A 17,519-nucleotide genomic window follows, 5' to 3' on the forward strand; every position below is an offset into this window, starting at 1 on the left:
TTGATGCTGTACATTTCTAAAGTCAGATCAAGAGTAAAAAGCTGTAATAAAATGAATTGCCCAAAAAATATGTATGCATGTGTTTGTTTCACAGCTAATGGTAGTTTAAAAAAAAAGAAATTCAGGTGCTGTTTGCATGGCAGAATATAGACTGATGTGCTCTCCTACATAGAAGAATAAAATTCACAAGTACTTTTCTTTTTAGTTTCACAAATTTCAGAACTTCTGCTGAAAGCTGCAGGTGACTAATTCTCAGTAAGGCAGTAAAGGTATATACCTCATGAATTATATCTATTAAGTTATTAGAGACTCAGCTGGACAGTCTTATGAGTATCTTAGTTTTTGTCTATAATGTTTTATGTATTTTATAAACCTTGCTTTTTTATGATTCTTAATTGCTTGTATGGATTGAGATAAATTTGTGGATTAAAATTTTCAAAACTAATGCTTTTAAAATAAGGGATGTTTTTGAATTGTAAAAACAGACACTACTGGATCAAGTGAAAGGAAATTGGAATTAAGTAGTTGATGATTGTCAAACAGGTTACTAAACAGGTGTGTTTAACTTGTGTCATTTGATGTCAGTGCACCTTTCCTCGCCCACTGGATGAATTCTCCTTTCTTCCCTTCAAATAAGAAAGGTCTCACTTCTTGTTGGATAAAACTAAGATACAGAATAGTATGTGTGGTTTTTATGGGGTTCAACTAGGAGATATAAGACTTCAGTAGGTTCAGTGTTAGGGTCCTAGTTAAATTACCACTGTTGTGTTCATTTAAAAAACTAAATCAGGTAAATCAAAGGTGCCTTCATGGGCTCTGAAGAGGGCGTAAAGAGAATCCATATAATCTTACTTGTGACCTGAGGCAGCTCTTAGTACCATTGTTGGGAGTGACTACATTAAGAAACTAAAATTGCCTGATTTTCACTAAATAGGTTAAAAAAAAGATTTGCAGGATTTCTTAATCCTTTTTTTTTAAGCATTAACTTGGCAACTTGGCATGTTTTTTACCCCCAAGAAATTACTTTTTCTTCAGTCCTAGTGGTGGTAGTTTTTTTAAAGTCAAATTGAGAAGTTCCTGTTTTTTTTCAAATAGAAGTGAGTAAATGCTTTGGGGAAAAGTATAAATTTAGAGGTAACCCCTAGAATCCTTTCCCTGTTTTAACATTCTTTGCAAGCAATGCAAACATAAAATCACTGTCACTCTCCTGATTGATTGACATGTTCAGTACTCTTATGAAATACTTGACACTATCAAGAATGCTTACTGTTAACACAAATGTTAAACCTAGTGTTGGTCAATCAATAAGAGGTCTCTGTGACCTCCCCTATTATACAGAACAGTTGATTATATCCCTAGATTAAGAAGTATTCTGTCAAATAATTGCTAAGTATGTTAATAGAGAAACTGTAGAGGAATTGTGGTTCCCCTCAGCATCAGAGTTGAGGATAGAGCCATTGTCTGGTTTCTCTCCCTTTTTCCAGTAAGCTTTTGTTGTTGTTGTTTCATAATGTTCCCCATTGTCTTTTGTCTAACTTAGCATTCATTTGCTTTTCTGTGATGTAATTTATTGCTATTTTGTTACGTATTTCTATTTCCATGGGTTTTTTCCCCCTTTACCTTATCTATATTCTCTATTAAAAATAAAACTTAAGTAAAATGTTATCTTAATTTTCCAGAATATTAGTGTCTCATTCGTTGAGACTTTTCTTTAGCATATGTACAGAATTAGCTTCTATGTAGTAGTAATAACTTCCAGATCATTTACTGGAATCAGACTGTCTTAAAATCCATGATATCTGTAGCCATGTCCCCACTTTCATTTCTGATATTAGTAATTTGTATCCTCTCTTTCTTAAAGTCTGGCTAGAGGCTTATCAATTTTATTCATCTTTTCAAAGAACCAGCTTTTAGTTTAGTTGATTTTCTCTATTGATTTCTTGTTTTTAATATCATTGATTTCTGCTCTAAGTTTTATTTTTTCTCTTCTTGCTTTGGATTTAATTTGCTCCTCTTTTTCAAGTTTCCTAAGGTGGAGGCTTAGATGATTGGTTTTAAATCTTTTCTAATATATGAATTCAATGTTATAAATTTCCCTCTAAGTATTTCTTTAACTACATTCCACAAATTTTGATAAGTTGTGTTTTTATTTTCATTTAGTTCAAAATACTTTTAAGTTTCTCTAAGATTTCTTTTTTTGACTTGTATTATTTAGAAGTGTGTTAATCTCAAGTGTTGGGGGTTTTCCAGCTATCTTTCTGCTGACTTCTCGTATACAGTCATGCTTCCCTTAATGACGGGGATATGTTCTGAGAAATGCTTCATTAGGTGATTTTGTTGTACAAACAAAATCATAGAGTGTACTTAGACAAACCTAGATGCTATGGCTTACTGCAAACCTGGGTTATATGGTACTAATCTTATGGGACCATTGTATATGCGGTTTGTCATTGACTGAAAAATCATATGGCTGATGACTAATTACATTGTGGTGTTAGAGCAGACTGTATGATTTCTATTTTAAATTTTCAGGGTGTGTTTTATGGCCCAGAATGTGGTCTGTCTTGGTGAATGTTCCATGTGAGCTTGAGAAGAATGTGTATTCTGCTGTTGTGGATGAAGTAGTCTATAGACATCAATCATATCCAGTTGATTGTTGGTGATGTTGATTTCAACTATGTCTGTACTGATTGTCCGCCTGCTGGGTCAGTCCATTTTGATAGAGGGGTATTGAAGTCTCCAGCTATAGTGGATTATTTCTCCTTGTGATTCTGTCAGCTTTTGCCTCACCGCATGTTTGAAGCTCTGTTGAAAGGTACAGAGATTTCCCATATACCTCCCTGCCCCTACACATGCGTAACATCCCTCATTATCAACATCCCCCAACAAAGTGGTACATTTCTTACACTTGATGAACCTATATTGACGTAGTCACCCCAAATCCATAGTTTACATTAGGGTTCACTCTTGATGTTGTACATTCTATGAGTTTGGACAAAGTATAATGATATGTATTCATCATTATAGTACATAGAGTATTTTCACTTCCCTAAAAATCCTTTGCTCCACCCATTCATCCCTTCCCTCACCCTTAAACCGTGGTAAACACTGATCTTTTCATTGCTTCCATAGTTTTGCTTTTCCCAGGATGTTATATACTGGAAATCATACAGTATGTAGCCTTTTCAGATGGGTTGCTTTCACTTTTTTTTTTTTTGAGGAAGATTAGCCCTGAGCTAACATCTGCTGCCATTCCTCCTATTTTTGCTGAGGAAGACTGGCCCTGAGCTAACATCCATGCCCATCTTCCTCTACTTTCTATGTGGGACACCTACCACAGCATGGCTTGACAAGTGGTGCCATCTCCACACCAGGGATCTGAACTGGCAAACCCGGGGCCACCAAAGTGGAATGTGTGAACTTAACTGCTGTGCCACCAGGCCAGCCCTTCTTTTACTTAATAATATGAATTTAAGGTTCCTCCATGTCTTTTCATGGCTTAATAGCTCGTGTACCACAGTTTGTTTATCCCTTTACCTACTCAAGGACATCTTGGTTGCTTCCAAGTTTTGGCAGTTGTGAATAAAGGAGCTATAATTCTATGGACAGAAAGTTTCAACTGCTTTGGGTAAATACCAAGGAGCACGATTGCTAGATTGTATGGTACGAGTATGTTTAGTCTTGTAAGAAACCACCAAACTGTCTTGCAAAGTGGCTGTACCATTTTGTGTTCTCAGCAGCAATGAGTGAGAGTTCCCATTGCTCCACATACCAGCATTTGGTGGTGTCAGTGTTCTGGATTTGGGCCATTCTGATAGGTGTGTAGTGGTATCTCGTTGTGTGTTTTCCTGGTGACATATGATAAGTATCTTTTCATATGCTTATTTGCCATCTGTGTATCTTTGGTGAGGTTTAGGTCTTTGGCCCATTTTTACTTGGGCTTTCTTATTGTGGAGTTTGAATAGTTCTTTGTCTATTTTGGATAACAGTTGTTCATCAGATAAGTCTTTTGCAGATACTTCCTTCCAGTCTTTGGCTTGTCTTCTCATTCTCTTGAAAACCATTTACTTTTAATCTATATATGTCTTTATATTTACAGTTAAAGTGGGCTTTTTGTAGACAATATATAGTTGGGTCTTGTTTTTTGAGCCATCTGACAGTGTCTTATAATTGGTGCATTCAGACCGTTGACATTTAAAGTGATTAGTGGTTGCCCTGGAGTTTGTGATACACATTTACAACTAATCCGAGTTCACTTTCAAACCACTGTATGTTTCATGGGTAGTGTGAGTACCTTGTAACAACAAAGTAATTCTAATCCTTCCGGTTCCTTGTATTATTGCAGTCATTCACTTAAGCATATAAATATACATAAGTATACATAGTTAAATACACTGTTGCTATTCTTTTGAACAAACTATGTTAGATTAAAGTTTTTATTACCCGTTTACTTAATCCTTCTTTGATGCCCTTCCTTTCTATATGTAGATCTAAGTTTCTGACTTGTGTTGTTTTCCCTCTCTTTAAAGAACTTAACATTTCTTTCAAGGACAGTTCTGGCAACATTCCCTCAACTTTTGTTTGAGAGTCTTTATTTCTCTTTCACTTTTGAAAGATAATTTTGCAGGGTACAGAATTCTAGGTTGGTGGGGGGGGGTCTTTTTCTCTCAATATTTTAAATATGTCACTTCACTCTTGTTTGCATGGTTTCTGAGACGTCAAATGTAATTATCTTTGCTCCTCTTTAGGTAAGGTTTTTTTTTCCTCTGGCTTCTTTCAGCATTTTAAAAATTTTATTGGCTTAGTTATTTTTAGGAAAATATTAGGAATGAAATACTAGCTTTGCATTCTTAATCTCATTAAGGTAATTAAATATTTAAATTTAAAGGCTAGGATATTAATATAAACATGGAATTGATTAGGACTTGGCTCTAAAATTACTCCTGAGCGTGATTTAAGCTCAAGTATATTCTTGATAAATTTCTTCTAGCATATATGTTGTGACATTATATTCAGGTGCCTAACTTAAAGGAAATTGTGACTACTGGAAGGTCACTTGGCTGCTTTTGTTTCTTACTGTGTTACTTTTAGGCAAATACCCCTTTATCTTAAAATTATTTCTACAAACCGTATAAAATGTCTAAGTGATTATATTCTAGTAACTGAAAAATGAATAGCAAAAGCAACAGTCTGGACTCAGGTACAGAATAATTAAGGCAGCTGTGCTAGATAGTAGATGCTTGCAAGGTCCTTCGTGTTTCCAGACAGTGGAGTCAGGTGCCTTACTGACCTTGTTTTGGGGATTTCTGCACTGTTCTATGGTATGCTTTCGATTACACTGGGCATTTGAGTACTCACTTGGTGGTGTGGGGCTGAGCACTGCCATCTGCAGGCAGGGAGCTGGCTCTCAGGAATTAACCAGTAGTTTGGTGGCAGTGGTTCTTTTTTAGGCTGGGTTGAGTGCCATTCAGTAGGGATGTACGAAGCACAGACTGAGAAAGGTTTGCCTCCTGGATAGCCCTGAAGAGGGTGAGGGATGATGATGTTTAAAAACGGTGGGTACTCAACAATAGAAAGACAACTCAGTTTAAAAAGTAAGCTCCAAAGATAGACAAATGGCCAATAAGTACATAAAAAGCTGCTTAACATCATTATCCACCAGGGAAATGCAAATCAAAACCACAGTGAGATGCCACTTCACACTAGGCTAGCTGTAATCAAAAAGATGGTAAGTGTTGGTGATGATGTGGAGAATGCTGGTGGGAATGCAAAATGGTGCAACTACTTTGGGTAACAGTCTGGCAGTTCCTTAAAAGGTTAAACATTTTCCATAGGACCCAGCAACTCTACTCCTAGATATATGCCCAAGAGAAGTGGAAACCTGTGTCCACTCAGAAACTTGTACACCAATGTACAACAGCATTCTTAGAAGCTAATAAGTGGAAGCAATCCTAATGTCAACTGATTAAATCATTATCAACTGATAAATGGATACATGTGGTAGTGTGTCCATACAATGGAATATTATTCATCATAAAAAGGAATGAAATACTGTTACATACTACAACATGGAAGAACCTTAACATACTAAGTGAAAGAAGCTAGTCACAAAAGACTACATGGTTGTATGACTCCATTTATATGAAATGTCCAGAATAGGCAAATCCATAGAGACAAAAAGTTGATAAGTGGTTGCCAGAAGCTGAGGGGGGAGGGGGAATGGAGAGTGACTAATGAGTATGGGGTTTCTTCTGGGGGGATGGTCCTTGTAAGTAGATTTGACATGCACAAAAAGCCCTTAAAGAGAATAAAGATCTATTTTGGATTGAAGAACCAAAGTATCATGGGATTCTTTCATTTAGGATGAAGAAAAAGGTCAAAAACCAGAATGCAAAAACCAGATTTCTTTAGGTATGTAATAAAAGGACAAAAAAGGGGTAATGTAATTCCATTATTTACAATACTTAAAAATTCTGCAGCTTCAGCAGAAATATTCTTTGGTTTAAGATACCCAAAACACTATACTTAACCTAGCTTCTCTGAGGAAGGCCAGTTTTATTTCTAAATTATTTTTATCCCTGGATACACCATTTCTCCAAACTATTCCACAGGGAAAATAAAGATTATATGCAATAAATTTCTTTTTACAAAGTGTATATTGTTCATCCAATATTAAAAGAATCCAACTAAATAAAGCCTATCCAATTCCCTAGTGAACCATTTTCAATTATAGAAAGAATACAAATGAAACCAGCAAAAATGCAAACTCGGAATACTTCAATACAGTAAGGAGATGTACATTAGCAACACTAGTACATCATCAAAGTGATTTACTGGGCAAAATTGATGGCATTATATAAACCCTTTGACAACACAAAATGGACAGAAGATGGAGATGAATGATTCAGTCTGTTTTTAGTGAAGTTTCTCAAAGAAATTGAAAATTGTAAAAACCTAACACTGACAATATGGACAGGGATTTTGACAACGTAGAGTTTGTCTTCATAGCAGAATGAATCCAGCTGGTAGCTCCTATTTATATTGAGGGTGGCATCAGCTAACTGAACTAAGATTGAGTATTTTTAAGGTCTACAACTTAAAAGTTACTTTATCACATATATAAAATGTTAATCATAGCAACTGGCTTCAATATGATTCAATACACTGTGAAGATGGCCAACTTGAAAATAATTTTTTCCATATTATAATTTTTAATATTATATTAACAATGGTTTTTTAAAGTATTTTTAAAGCTAATCTTGATTTTAAGGTTTTCTTTCCAAAACCTAACATTTTTTTTTTTTTTTTTTTTTTTTTTTTTTTTTTTTTTTTTTTTTAAAGATTTTATTTTTTCCTTTTTCTCCCCAAAGCCCCCAGTACATAGTTGTGTATTCTTCTTTGTGGGTTCCTCTAGTTGTGGCATGCGGGACGCTGCCTCAGCGTGGTCCGACGAGCAGTGCCATGTCCGCGCCCAGGATCCGAACCGACGAAACACTGGGCCACCTGCAGCAGAGCGCGGGAACTCAACCACTCGGCCACAGGGCCAGCCCCAAAACCTAACATTTTTAATAAGCAGAGTTGAGTCCTTTTTTTTTTTTTACAATTATGCATTATAACTTGGTAAGTTATCTTCAGCCACAGCTATCTCAGTTTCTCAGGAAGGAGTATTTAGGCATTCTTGCTGTCTGCTACTCTGTACCTAAACTGGAATTTAAAAAGTGGTAGGTAATAGTGGAGCCATGGCTAAGCCATTTAAAAAGCCAACGTTAATAAGCAAGTTCAATCTCTGAAACAAATCGCTAAAGTAGACGTACATTTTTAAAAAATTTATTTTTTATTTTTTTGAGGAAGATTAGCCCTGAGCTAACATCTGCTGCCAATCTTCCTCTTTTTGCTAAGGAAGACTGGCCCTGAGCTAACATCCATGCCCATCTTCCTCAATATGTGGGACACCTACCACAGCATGGCTTGCTAATTGGGCCATGTCCGCACCTGGGATGCGAACCAGCGAACTCCAGGCCACCGAAACAGAACGTGCGCACTTAACCACTGCGCCACCAGGCCAGCCCCTAGATGCACATTTTTAAAGTGACTATTTTGATAGGCTTCTTATTCTGTCCAATTTATTTACAATCCAGGGCTTTGGTACTTTTTGCAATGTTTTTCTTCCCAAATCTCTTCAAAAGAAGCAATGAGACTGACCTTTCCAACTTGACACAAGCTTGTAAAAATAAGAAGGAATTGCTGAAGATGAGCTCTCTAGAAAAAAATAAAGGAGATTGGGTAATCCATTGTGAATAATCTAGTTCATGACTGCAACATAACTAGACTAAACAAGTTAAAAATGCATTGGTAGGGGCTGGCCCGGTGGCGCAGTGGTTAAGTGCACACATTACGCTTTGGCGGCCCGGGGTTCGCTGGTTTGGATCCCGGGTGTGGACATGGCACCGCTCCTGTGGCAGCCGTCCCGTATATAAAGTAGATGAAGATGGGCACAGATGTTAGCTCAGGGCCAGCCTTTCTCAGCACAAAGAGGAGTATCGGCAGCAGACGTTAGCTCAGGGCTAATCTTCCTAAAACAAAAACAAAAATAAAAACACTTCGGTAGAGATACCACTTCACACCCACTTGGATGACTATAATAATAATAATAAAAAAAATAAGTTGGTGAGGATGTAGAGAAACTTGAACTCTCTCATACATTGCTGGTGGAATGTAAACTGGTGCAGCTGCTGTGGAAAACATTTTGGCAGTTTCTCAAAAAAGGTAAACAGAATTGCCATATGGCCCAAGAATCCACCCCTAGGTATACAACCAAAAGAATTGAGAACAGGTGTTCAAACAAAAGCTTGTACATGAATGTTCACAGCAGCAGCATTCACAATAGCCAAAAGGTGCAAACAACCCAAATACCCAATTGGATCAACAAAATGTGGTATAACCATACAATGGAACATTATTCAGCCATACAAAGGAATGAAGTCTTGATACATACGACATGCATGAGCCTTAAAAACATTGTGCTAAGTGAAAGAAGCCACACATAAAAGGTCATATATTATATGATTCCATTTATATGAAATATTCAGAATAGGGAAATCCAGTGAGGCGGAAAGCAGATGAGTAGTCGCCAGGGGCTGGAGGGGAGGAGGGAATGGGGGGTGGCTGCTTAATGAGTATGTGGTTTCCTTCTGGGGTGATGAAAATGCTTTGGAACTAGTTAGAGATGATAGTTGCACAGCATTGTGAATGACTAAACGCAAGAGAATCATACACTTTAAAATGGTTAACCGTATGTGAATTTCACTTCAATTTAAAAAATGCTTTGGTATTCTCATTTCAGAGTGTAGTACAGTTACTCTGAAGTTAGCGCTAAAAAAGTCACCCAAATTAATACAGCTCCAAAATCTTCAATAAGTTAAAGCATGTCCCTTCTCATAAAGTGGGACCACAGAATTTGATTACCCAAATCAATTAAAGCTCTTAAAATTTTCTTCTCCCCAAATAAAATCTAGATGTTTCCTTCTAGTACTATATTGAGCAAAATAATAAAATTTTCAAAACATTGAAATGCTTTTGAATTATGTTTAGAAAATTAGCATTGCTATAATTTTTTAGAGGAAAGATTTCCTCTATTGAGTTGTCATGTGGGTCTTGTGATAAACTAAGAGTGCAAACTTTTACCTTTCATTATGTATATGGGTTTTGGTTTTGTCTCAGTCATATTAGTTTGCAGAGAATCTCTGCCTGTATTTTATAGCCGGAGAGTAAGAGATCTAACGGTGTCAGTTTCCGCCAGGGAGACCTTCCCACAGCAGTCTTCTCTGGACCCGCTCCCCTTGTATTATGTCCCTCGAAGATGGACCTCGGGACTGAAACCACCGCTTTCTAGTGATATCAGGCCTCAGTTCTCACAGAAAAAGTCATCACCCAATGAAATTCCTATAAATTTGAAACAACTGATTGTAGTATTCAGAATTTTAAAGAACATCACATTATAGCCAGAAATGATTTGTTTGCTAATGAATTATGTACTACCTGTGTATATGTCTATAGTGGCAACTGTGCAAGAGGAGTTTATTTAATAGGATAATGTATGTTCCATAACATTCTTAGTTGTTTATAATCAATGATATAAAATTTTGGAATGTTAATTTCTACAGTAAGAACTTGTGACATCATAAAATGTCATTCACCATAGAAAGAGCTGCTAAACTTTCCATGTTTTATTAAAATTAAATGTACTAAAAAATCCAAATGTAATAGAAAAATTCAACTACACAGATGGCTTTAAACATTTAAACATTTTTCAATAACACTTATTCTGACTCATGGAAACAAGGAAATTTTGGTATGCTATTTATACAATTTTCTTAGTGTCCCCTACCTTTGGACTCCAATCATACTGACATGTTTGTATACAGTCATGTATCGCTTAATGACAGGGATGTTCTGAGAAATGCTTTGTTGGGTGATTTTGTCATTGTGTGAATATCACGGAATATACTTACACAAACCTAGACGGTATAGCCTACTGTACACCTAGGCTGTATGGTACTAACCTTGTGGGACCAGTCCTATATGTGGTCCATTGTTGACCAAAACTCATTAAGCGGTACATGACTGCAATGGAGATTTACCAGAGTATATGGCACTTCACAATAATATTCTATTTCTAATATTCTGAAATGCCTCTATACAATCTGATCAGTTTAGTCAGCAAATATAGGACCTGTATGTTTTTCTCATGAGTGAGTATGTCATGTTACAAGTTTTTCTTTCAAGATGTTTCTCAACTTTTTGCTTAGGAACTTTTTGTTTTCTCTCAAGAGTCCTGTCAACATTTTTTTTGAAAGCAGACCAAAACCAAATTTTAAAAAGGAAGAAAAAAATACATATTTTTCAAAAGAATGAGATTCTGGCTTTAATATATTATTTATGCATTTGTAACTGATGTTAAAACACTTTAAAGGAGCTGGCCTGGTGGTGTAGCGCTTAAGTCTGCACACTCTGCTTTGGTGGCCTGGGGTTCACAGGTTCAGATCTTGAGCATGGACCTATGCACTACTCATCAAGCCATGCTATGGCGGTGTTCCACGTACAAAACAGAGGAAGGGTGGCACAGATGGTAGCTCAGTGACAATCTTCCTCAAGCAAAAAGAAGAAGATTGACAACAGATGTTAGTTCAGGGCCAATCTTCCTCACCAAAAAAAACAAAAAACAAAAAACAAAAAAAACTTTAAAAAATGTTATTTAGGAAGGCACAACTCGGTAGCATCAATTTTTCATTTACAGCCTTTTCTAAACAAGATCCCAAGAAAGTGTCACCTTAATTTTTCCCGTCAAGTACTCTTAAGTACTTCAAGGTTCAATCTGAAGTACAGGTAAAAGCCTCTCAGTCTCAAACTTACTAAACTAAGAGTTAAAAATACATTGGATAGTGAGCAGAATATGAAAGTAAAGGCTACTTTATCAAACGAGAAAAGATCTTACAGCATTGGGTTTAGAGATTAAAGAATTGGAACAAAGGCTCTTATGACTGGAAAATCAGAACTCTTCTTGAAGTGGGTAGGCTTTTAATATCTAAGCTAGAAATTAAATGAAATGCAGAAGTATGACATAACATTATGGCTATCCTGAACATCAAAAAAGCAACAGCTAAAGCATTGCAAATAAGGTATGGTGACAAGTGAGTCAGAAAAACTTGCTGGGTAGGACACTAATCAGTAACTCTTTAACTTCTAATTTTAAAAAGTTTGGCTTCATATTTAAATTTTTACAGTATATAAATTATATATACAATGTTTTCCTGTAACTCAAACTATAAAGCTCAAGTCTACAAAAAGAACAGTTTATGTCAAAAGCTCCACTACTCCTCTTTCTCCTATTTATAAAAACCAACAATTTTGAAAATATTGCTAGCATAGAAATGCTCAATGGTAAATCCAAAATTTCAAGCCCATATCAGTACGCAGTTTCTCATAAAGTAACACATTGTGCTTTATTCTCTATCATATGGTCAAATACCCTGTTGATTTATGAACATTTTTCATGGGCAAGAGTAATTAAAGACAATGGGATCAAGTTGACTATGTTGCTATTCACTTTGAATACGAAATTGTGCTTACATCCTAAAAGTTAAAATGAGCTGCAATAAGAATGACAATACAAATATGTCCATTTGTAACATCATGAAAAACTAAAATCCTAAAAATAAGTGAATGAAAATACCTTATATTAATTGAAAAATGAAAAACGAGAAGCAATAACAATGGATGATGGTATATTTTAAACTTCTGTTAAAGCTCCGAAAGGTCTATTAAATTACTAAGCAAATTGAGGTAGAAGTAGACCCTAATGTCAGCCTTCCATGTGTTGGAACTTCAGCCTCTCACCTTAACGTGTATGCATTTTCCCCTAATTATATAAACATGATTCAATTTGAAATGTGTGTTATGATAGAAAAACTACAGCATCATTCAAATTGTTTTTTACAAAATTCTTAATTACTAGCTAAAAAAAAAGTACTTATAAAACATACACAATAATTCAACGTTCTTCCTGCCAGTCATAAATATATTTGTTTTTCCTCCAAGTGTAGGGGAAAAAAAGGGTAGAGAACTCTATTATGCAAACATTATAAACAGTCATGTAATGAAGACACTGGAACATAACTAGTAGGTTAGGATCACTTTACCTTAGTCTCTAGTTTTCCTCTTTGAAGGTTACACAGAAGCTTTGATTCATATGAAGTTTCCTACTAAAACTGACAAATTCCATTAAACACAAATCTACTTCCATTTTAAATCACATACAAGTGCTATGTGATCAGAGGGATGGGAAACACTGGGTAAGGCCTGGTGGGTGGTAACTTCTTCGTGACTAGGTAAGGGAATCACCTGTTCAACCTCTAAAGCATTTAAGTCAATGAAAATGTAATCCAGACATCCGTGAAAGCCACCAACATAATTCGTGTAAGCAGGTTCACCACAAGCACTTTTCAGTTTGAAGAAATGGGCAAGAGACATGTTGCATCGTTCTTCTTCCCCATTGGAAGCCCAGTCTTCATGATCCTCTGGAATGTTGCCATTGATGACAAAATGATACATTCCCGTTGATGGGGTACTATTAAAGTCCCCACAAAATATAACTGGTATGCCAGGATACAGATCACATGAGACATGTCTAATGTGAGCCAAGGCTACTGCCATTTGAATGAGACGAATGTACCCACCTATGAAAAGAACAAACATTAATGTAAGTACTTCTTAAAGTTGCTTTTAAGTAAAAAAATAAATAAACTCACAAACTATAGTATCCAGGTGACATTCAAGATATATATTTGTGCGTGTGAGGGGGAATTGGAGGAAGGTGGTCAAAAGGTAAAACTTCCAGTTATAAATAAATATTGGGATGTAATGCACAACATGATGACTATAGTTAACACTGCTGTATGGTATATTGGAAAGTTGTTAAGAAAGTAAATCTACAAGTTCTCATCACAAGGAAAAAATTTCTTTTTGTTTTGGTATCTGTTTGAGGTAATGGATGTTAACTAAACTTTCCGTGGTAATCATTTCCCAATATCTGTAAGTCAAGTCATTATGCTGTCAACCTTAAGCTTGTACAGTGCCCTATGTCAATTATGACTGAAAGAAAAAAGAGACACGTTAGTGTAAAACGGCTTTACTGACTTTAAGTTATGTTTAAGTCACTTGTGAAAACCAATAAAACCTACCTTTGGGATGCCAGTAGAGATGGGTATTAGCAACACATATCTTTTTAGAAGAGTCCTGTCTCGACTGAAGAACTGAAACCTAAAATAAACAGAAAGTGCCATGAGTTCAGTTGCTATCTGCCAGTCTCCTGAATGCTTTTTTCCTTCCCTTACTGATAAAGTAGGATTGCAATTATGAAATTTACCTTTGTTCTAAGTTTTAGAATATACATGAATAGGACTTAGTGTAACAGTTTTGTTTTTGTTTTTTAAAGATTGGCCCTGAGCTAACATCTATTGCCAATCTCTTTTTTTTTTTCTTCTTCTTCCCAAAGCCCCCCAGTACATAGTTGTATATGCTAGTTGCAAGTCCTTCTAGTTCCGCTATGTGGGACACCACTTCAGCATGGCTTGACCAGCGGTGCCAGGTCCTCACCCAGGATCGGAACAGGCAAAACCCTGGGCCGCCAAAGTGGAGCACAAACTTAACCACTCGGCCACGGGGCCAGCCCCCTGAACATGTTTTAATAACAACCCAACATATACAGATACATGAAAAGAAGACATTCTAGATGACAACACTAACGTCAGAGACAGTATTTTCACGTGGATAAGCAAGCACAGGCTTCGGATTGAGGCAGGTCTAGGCTGGAATATTCACTCTACCATTTACAGCAGTGGGACCTGGAGAGAGAGACTTTTTTTTCTAAATCAGCTTCCTCATTGGTAAAAAGAGACAATATCACCCACCTCAAGGGGGACTGCTGTGTGGATTCAATTAAATGAGCTTACACAGAAGTGTATGAAACACAGCAGGTGCTCAAAAAAATGGTAGCTGCTCTTCTTACTATAAACAAAACCAATTACCTAAAAACTCTGGACAAACACACAATGAACATGTTTTTAAAAACTAAGATAGCTTAAAATAGCTTAAGCTAAGTAGCATTTAACACCCTGTCCAGTGATGATGGAATATATAACTAACTGGGTAAGAATCCTGGCTCCACACTTGTGTGAACCTGGAAAAGTAAACTTGACCATTTCCCCATTTATAAAATGGGAAGAATGACATCTATAAAACGGGGATAGCAGGATTACTATGAGCCAAAAATTAAAATAATAGCACCTAGTAAAACATGCCAGACACTTAAATTTAGATATTTTAAAATGTGTCAAACAGTGCTTGGCAAGTAGTAAAAAAAATTAGATATTACTATTATTCTTGTATTTAGCATGTCTCTCCCACTAGATTGTAAGCACTATGAAAGTTCCTGTTTGCTTTGTTCAAGGCAACCTGCAGCATGCCTGCCACAGTGGAGATGTTCAGTAAGTATTTTCTCAAAGAATGAATGAAAGATAAACTTTGTGCTGAAGACAGGGCCAGCCTAGGTGGCCTAGTGGTTAAACTCAGCGCGCTGGGCTTTGGAGGCCTGGTTCAGTTCTCAGGCGGGGACATACACCGCTCTGAAAGCAGCCATGCTGTGCTGGTGGGCCACATACTAAAACATAGAGGAAGACTGGCATGATGTTAACTCAGGCTGAATCTTCCTCAGGGAAGAAAAACAAGCATCCCACCCCCCTCTCCTTCCAGGGCCCTAGAAATGGACAAGTATGTGAAGATACTGGCGCAGCCACTTTACCTGAAGGACAGATGATCTCTGGAGCACCCTCTCCTGCGCCGATGGGTACAAAACTAGTTTCTCCAGTAGTTCTTTGTGAAGCGGGTCGGACTCCAGGGCTTCATGGAAAGAAATGTCATGCTGGCTAAGGAGGCTGAACTTGGACTTTCGGTAGAAAGTGGCCAGGCCCTCGTGCTGCTTGATTCTAAACACGCCCTCCAGCCCAAAGGCCTCGAGGGCCGGCACCAAACTGTCTGTAAACACGCTGCGGTCAACCTCTTGCAAACAGATGAGGTCGGCATTGTAGCCCGTGAGTTCCTTCTGGATGAGGTTCTGGCGGTAGTCGAGCTCCAAAGCGTAAGGGGCACAGTACGGGTACAGGACCGTCCGGGAGAACTCAGTCTGGGCGTACGTGTCGGCCAGGATGTTGTAGGAGACAGTGCGGATGAGAGCGTCGTCCGTCACCTTCTTGGTGTAGAGATGCCGGTGGTCAAAGGTGCAGGTGCCGGGCCCGGCCTCCACTAGACACACACTTTCCAACTCTCGGCTCGGCCCAAAGCGCTGCCCATTGCCTGGGGTGCAATGAAGCTTGAGCCGTAGCCCGATGTCGGCATTGGACGGCGTGTAGACGCGCTCGTCCACACCCGTCTCCGTCCAACCAGGAGAGGAAGAAGAGGGAGACAATGACGAGGGGCCCCCGCCCTCAGGCTCCGCCGCTCCGGGTTTGGCTTCCTTGTACCAGCGGAAGAGGGAGCTGGCGGGATCTCCAAATTCCAGGCTGAGCTTGGGGCACACCGGGAAGCCGGCCATGATGTAGCGTGGCAACTGCAGCTCGGTGAAGGCGGGCGGGTTGCGCTCCACCTTGTATTTGACGTCGCCAATCTGCAGCACCGCGCCATCCTGCCAGGCGTCCACATTGAGCACGTCTTCAGCCACTGCCTCCTCCCGGTAGTACAGCTTCACCACCGGCTCGCAGGCTGCAGCCGGCTCGGATCCAGGCCCCGCACAGGCCACGCCGCCGCTTGCGTTTGGCCGGTTCTTCCTGCTCTTCTTGGCGGCGGCCGCCTTAGCGTGGCCTTTGAGGGCGTTGGTAGCGATTCGGCTGAGGACCCGACCCAGCGGCTCGCTCTGGTCGCGCTGCATGTTCTTGTGGCTGCCGTCGGCTAGCGCGAACGACAGGCTTAGCTTAGGCTCCGAGGGCACACAGCGCACTACAGCGCGCTCCATCGCGCCCGTCCCGGTCTCCGTCGCCGCCTCGGCCCGACTGTGCCGCTCCACCGCCGTGCGGACCCCACGAAGCGCGGCGCGGGCGCCTGGGAGCCTCCACATGAACCTGGTAACCCAGCGGCAGACGACACCGGCGGCCGAGCGGCCACCAAGCGTCAGGAGGAGACAGAGGAGCCGCAGCCGCCGGCTCCGGGACCCATTCAGTCCCACGACTTCCGGCCGGCGAGGAGAAAGCGCACGGTGCTTCCGCCACGCACTTTCGCCACCCGCTTACCTGCTCCTTTTTCCCATAGCCACGCCTATCTCCAATCCTTCCCAGAGAAATTTTTATTTTCAACTAGAGTCGCAAAGAGGGGAAATTAAGAAGATAGAAGTGCCAGAGGGAAATATGAGACGCAAGGGTTTTATCGAAAGCGCAGTTAGGGAGCGGAAGGGAAGGTGCTCCAAGCCGGAAGTGGCTGAGGCGGTGTCACGGGTTCCGCTGCCTGGAAGAAGGCGGGCTGCCTGCGTGGACCGTGCTACCTGCCTGTGTTATTCTCGCGCTGCGTGGGGCGAACAGCGCGAGGGCATAGGGAACTCCAGTCAGATCGCCGGCCGGCTCCAGGCGTGGAAGATGTTGCTCAATTCCTCCCCACGGCGGTCCCGACGCTGCCTGCCCTCTTCCGGGGTGTGGGTTGGCCGCAGCCCGGCCAGCGCCGACGCGCGGAGCTGAGCCTTTGTGGTAGCTAATAGCGCGCAGTGTATAATAATTCGCACTTAGTGAGCGATGACTGTGTTTATATCGTCTTCTACAGATACGAGGTCTGGGCAGATTAAGTTACTTGCTCAAGGTCACACAGACATTACTGAATGAATGGCTGGAGGCTGAGAAATAGCCAGTGAGTAGGAGGAAATGAAAAACGTAGCTTTACAGAAGCCAGGTGAAGAAGGTATTTCAAGAAACAGTAGTTTTGTG

General features: G+C 39.5%; 2 protein-coding genes across 4 annotated transcripts in view; one reads left to right on the forward strand and one right to left on the reverse strand.

The window, feature by feature from the left end:
- Positions 1-12,485: 12,485 nt before the first annotated feature.
- Positions 12,486-17,041, reverse strand: PDE12 (phosphodiesterase 12). Its single transcript, XM_014868725.3, has 3 exons — positions 15,359-17,041; positions 13,740-13,818; positions 12,486-13,235 (listed from the first exon to the last, which is right to left on the reverse strand). Exons 1-3 carry the CDS (start codon positions 16,664-16,666, stop codon positions 12,793-12,795), a joined length of 1,830 nt encoding a protein of 609 aa, XP_014724211.1. The 5' UTR covers positions 16,667-17,041; the 3' UTR covers positions 12,486-12,792.
- A 120-nt stretch (positions 17,042-17,161) lies between these two features.
- Positions 17,162-17,519, forward strand: part of DNAH12 (dynein axonemal heavy chain 12) — a 213,963-nt gene continuing 213,605 nt past the window's right edge. Inside the window, exon 1 of one of the 3 annotated variants that reach the window (XM_070492412.1) lies at positions 17,162-17,285. The gene's annotated coding sequence lies outside the window, so the exon portion shown is untranslated. Of the gene's footprint in view, positions 17,286-17,313; positions 17,443-17,519 lie in introns of those variants that run through there. The other 2 variants (XM_070492414.1, XM_070492413.1) reach the window with 2 other exon arrangements.

This window comes from Equus asinus, chromosome 21 (assembly GCF_041296235.1).
Source record: "Equus asinus isolate D_3611 breed Donkey chromosome 21, EquAss-T2T_v2, whole genome shotgun sequence".
NCBI classification, from domain to species: Eukaryota; Metazoa; Chordata; class Mammalia; order Perissodactyla; family Equidae; genus Equus; species Equus asinus.